We start from the raw sequence: 4,956 nt of genomic DNA, 5'->3' as shown, positions 1-4,956 counted from the left end.
GGTATGCGAGACTGTTAGTTTGTGGTGCGGTGTGTAATTGCTCGTGATTGCGTAAGATGTTGCCGCCATGATTTGCCATGGATTTGCCCCCTCCCTTCCTCCCGAGCACACGGAGAAAAAAGTTCGGGTCGTGCAACTAAACTATTTTGGACTGTTCCTTTGAACAGTATGTCTAAACGGTTTGGGTGCTACGCCATAACATGTGGGCGCGGCCCTCAAAAACGGTCAATCACCAGATCCTAATTAATTCGGCTCTACGATCCAAACGCAGTTTCGCTCTCGCACTCAAAGTAGGTTTCGGTGCTCGAGTTTAGCTCTGAGTCCCAAACTCCGGTCGACCCGAAGACGTGACGCGAGCGCTGAGCCGACCCGAACCCGAAGATGGCTTGTCCAGTTTCGTCGCGCTGCGCTACCGCTGCCGTTACACCGACGACGTGTCGGACGAGAGGGGCGAGACGCGGGACGGAAACACCGGTGACGAATTCGTTTATCGAAAATAATTAAAGTTCCGCGGCTGTGAAGATTTCTCAGCTGATGTTACAAGTAAGTATAATGTGATCATCTTACTCATCATACTTCCGTACTCGATGTAGATAAAAAGGTGTTGTATGCCAAGATTACTCCTAACCTAAAAATGGCACCCTCTAGGCTAAGAGAGCCCTCGGCATACCCGCCGGTTTTCTGACATTATCGAATGTCTGCAAACTGTTCTCGTTATTCGACTTATTGTTACTTGCGCCGATCGACCTCGCCCAACATTGATTAGATAATAACCCTATTTGCCACTCATACATTTTTCTGTTACAGAGTACGACATCGACGATCTTTCCGAGGTTAGGATCGCCTCATCACTTAATGTTTCTGGAATTTGTGGTTTTACATGTTTGTATGTGATGTAAGGCCTCTAATAAAAGTATTATTATCAATGAACTTGTGAAAATGTTATTTCTTAAAAGTACCTCACAAAGAACTGGATTAGTTTTGCAAAGGTTGTTTCAAGAACAATTCTGTTTTACCAGACGACTATAAATACATGGACAAAATAAACCAAACCGCGTACAAACCTAGCCAATTTTGTTGACAGTTTAGATCGTGTACATGATCACTCCCATTCTAGAATAAAATTTTTTTTGTCGCCTACTAATAAGGATTAGTCACAGTGACTGGATGTCTGGGTGGGGAGAGAAAAGTTACATTGTCTAAGACAACAAAATATTTTCTGATCGAGTAGCTAAATAAAGATTAGACATGACGTTGAAAAAATTCGGCCATGATACCTATTAGGTTTGGGCAGTTTCGCCAAACACCATCGTCAGAACTATTTGGGAGCAGCACCCAAACGTTTGGATAGTACTTTTTGTTCGGGACTCACACCGAAACTTTTGGGTGTCAGTCGCGAACTTTTCTCTCCGTGTGCACCACCTGCCGGCTCGCCAATCCTTGATACATTCATGGAATATTCAGGCACCTCCCCTTCCTATTCCCTGCGACCGCGTGGGAGCGGCGTCGCTCCTGATGCTCGCAGTTGCTTTCATTATGCTGCTCTGCGATAAATGGCAGTATCGCCGTCGCCCACGCAGCGAGAGGACCGACCAACCAAACAGGGGCGGCGTGTCCTTTAGAGAAGATGACGATATGATCGCCCACACTGAGAGAAATGTTTCGTTGCAGCCATCAAAAATTGTTCAACCAGTCCGGATTAGTCTTGGCCATCAAAATTTTAGACACAGCAACTAAACTTTTGGTTACAGCAAACGACATTTTGGTTACAGCAACTAAAATTTTGATGCCTGTGACTAAGCCGGACTGACCGAACAAAGTTCGGTCGTGGGTATCAACATTTTGATGGCTGCAACGAACCATTTCTCTCAGTGCAGATGGCCTTAACCGAATGAGGACGCTGAGCGCGCTCGTGAGCTTGTGTACCCCGTCAAGGGCATAAAGGTGGGCGGGTAGAGCAGGGCCTGAGCTGTCATCGACTGTCATGGTGTCATTGGCCGAGCAATAACGTAGCCTTTCGTAATCCTGTGACGAAAACGTTTTTCTTCTTTGTGCCATGGTGGCAGGTGGTTTGCGGTTTCACGATGTTTTCTCCCATGTCGCTTTTGTTTTCCAGTTTTCTTCCAGGTGCGCCACTATTGTAGCACATTTTCCTGAAATATCTAGGCGCTACATCACAAATTGTTCTAGAGCTAAACGTTTACTTTCAGTTTTTATTTGGGTGCATTGCGGCTGATGGACTGCATAGCTCAGTGAAAGTGTGAGGTGTGAGGTGCTGGTTCATTCTGTCGCAGCGTTCTTGTTTTCCCTGCGCCTGGGGCAGATCAGCCTGCCACCTGCGTCCATTACATTACCTAGAGGCTAGCAGCTTACAGCGACGCTGAAAATAAATAAAAATAAAATGTGTTTAGACCATATGAGGTGTACAGCGACGCTGAGCCACCTCATATGGTCTTAACACATTTTATTAAAAACATGTGGGAAAGACTAAAAACCGTGGAAGAGGAAAATGTGTGTCTCACAATCCGGGAAAGCACTGTGATTTGTTTTTCGCAAATTTACAACGTATTTTGTTTTTCTGTTTTACTAAATATGTTTCAAATTTACGACAGCCCTTTCTTGTTTTAGTCTATGAACTCAAAGTCGTTACACAGTACGTAAAATCTTACAGTTTCCAATATTGTAATTTTTCAACGGGAAATTTTCCTGTAAGTTTGCGAGTATCTCTCACAGTGAAGGGGAAAAGGCGGTGCTATTGACGTTGTGGCCTGACAGCGGCTTTTCTTTGAACGTGATTCCATACCGTGAGAGGAGAGGGTGACGAAAGAGGAGAGAGGGAAGAGAACCAACAAGCAACAGCAACACACGGCAGGCTGACGGGTCCAGCACTCAGGGACGCCAAGGGGCCGACTTCTCCTGGGCGTGGGCAGGGCAGGGCTAGGGGCCGAGGCCTGGGCCGTCAGTGGCCGCGGGGGGCCCTGCCTGGACCACCGCCGCTTCAGAGACCGCATCAAAGGTGGCCACCAAACACGCCCTCTGGATTTCGGAATGGCACGCAAAATAGTTGCACTGCTGTGTGGTGCAGTGCGGGAAGAGGGAGGGAGGGGAGGGGGGGGGTTGTCTACTGTGGGAACTCGTCACAGTTTATAGTGAGCTGCAGTTATATGCGTATTACAAAAACATTTTTAGCAGCTTTAGTGACCTTAGAAGGAAACAATTTCACGCAACGCAATTTCCCTCCCTAACTGTAAGAAAAGGTGCGATTTCATGTATCAATTGCTTAAATTTGTGACATATCTTTCGGAAAATATGTGCCATGCTAGACACACGCTGTCCCAATAGAAAGGTGCAATTCGTCGCACAGCTATTGATGTGCACTAAATCGCGCCCTTTCTTGGTCTCTCCCTCCCTCTCTCTCTCTCTTTTTTTTAAAAACTAGGTGAAGGTGTTTGTCATTCATTTTATTTTGACCAGTCAAAAGAGTTTTAAATCCGCTAGGTGCTTCAAATTAGGAGAACGTTGCGATGTTTGTTTACAAATTTACTTCACTCCACGGTTCTAAATTTACTTCACTCCACGGTTCTAAATTTACCTCCACTTCAGCGTAATGGGATATGCACTCTCCTGCGGGAGCATGCTCCATGCTCCTGATTTTCGCCGCTCCTCCTTCCCGCCCCACTCAGGCGCACCCGGTCCATCCGACTGACACGCAATCTGAGATATACATTAATTCCACGGCGCTTTACATACCGGATCGGCTTGAATTCTATCACAGACCACTCCCGGGCTGCAACTTCGGCGCGCCCCCACTTCATCCACGCCTTCTCCCCGGTACTCCCAGCTCCCATGGTCACTCCCTCGAATCCTCTAGTGTTTGTTGTGCCTGAAACTGTTCAACACTTATGGCGCATTCGGTCCGTGGTCGTGTGTTCGTCTCCTCCGGTCTCCTCACGTCAGCTTCCTTGTCACAGCCCTCCCCTACCCAATTCCCCCGCATCCTACCAGTGGTTTGGCTCGGTTTGGCTGCTATCTCGCAGCGGCTAGCCCGGCACCCTTAATTGCCTAGGCAGCCAGTGGTCTGTCGAGGCCCCTCCAGAGGCTGCCTCGGGACAGTCCGCTCTAAAAGCCGAAGCGGGGCTGGGGTCCTCCCAACGGGAAACAAGTCCCGCAGAATGTCCGGCCGCTGCCGGGCCGGCGGCGGTATGGAGGGAAATGGGAAAGGGATTTTTGGGGGGATAGAGGGGGGGGGATCATCTCGCTGGCTCCTAATATCTACTAGATTTATATCCTTTATTTGGACGGATTTTAGCAATCGAAGTTTTTGTTTGTTCAGAATTGTGCAGTCTTTTCAGCACAAAGTTTTCGAGCACACAAAAGTTTATCATAGCGGTCGGCCTCTTTGCTTGCCTAGATTTGGCAACTTTTAAAAGAAATTTTATGTCCACTTTGAATGTCAACTTTTAGCCCAATGTTTCAGCATTCTCTTAGAGAGTACTAGGTTAGACATGTATTGTATTGCATTGAATCAAGAGAATTATTCACTTTTTATTTGGGTATGTCGTAGAGAGAGAGCCAGTACTTTTTGGTCATTGCTCAATGCTATCCTGTGACCTGTTCTAGGGGGGCGGTGGCCGTGTTGGCTGCCGTACTGCTGGCCGCCGCGCCCTGCCTTCCGCAGGAGCCGCGGGGGGCGGTCGGGGAGTCAGTGCCGGAAGCGGCGGGGGAGCCGGCTGCCAACCTCATTGAGCCCATGCACGCACTGGACCCCCGTCAGCGGCACGGCTGCGGCTGCGACGGAGAAAAGACCCCCTCCTGGGCGGATGGGGCCTCCCTCAACTGCAGCTGCTCTGGCCTCCAGCTGCTGTCCATCCCGCCGGCGCTCAGCGACAGGCCCATCCGATCACTGTAAGTAAGCACGCTGATTTTTTGTACTCTGCCGTCTCTGATATCTCAAAT

General features: G+C 48.6%; 1 protein-coding gene across 1 annotated transcript in view; it reads left to right on the top strand.

The window, feature by feature from the left end:
* The window catches only part of LOC113211380 (follicle-stimulating hormone receptor-like), a 44,721-nt gene that overhangs the window by 7,552 nt on the left and 32,213 nt on the right, over nt 1-4,956 (top strand). The window contains exon 2 of the mRNA XM_052264306.1: nt 4,621-4,905. Coding sequence (XP_052120266.1) covers nt 4,751-4,905 — 155 coding nt within the window. The 5' untranslated portion in view covers nt 4,621-4,750. The remainder of the gene's footprint in view (nt 1-4,620; nt 4,906-4,956) is intronic.

This window comes from Frankliniella occidentalis, unplaced genomic scaffold (genome assembly GCF_000697945.3).
Source record: "Frankliniella occidentalis isolate FOCC.00 unplaced genomic scaffold, Focc_3.1 Scaffold18, whole genome shotgun sequence".
In the NCBI taxonomy this organism is placed as follows: domain Eukaryota; kingdom Metazoa; phylum Arthropoda; class Insecta; order Thysanoptera; family Thripidae; genus Frankliniella; species Frankliniella occidentalis.
This window is presented reverse-complemented; position numbering and strand designations above follow the sequence as displayed.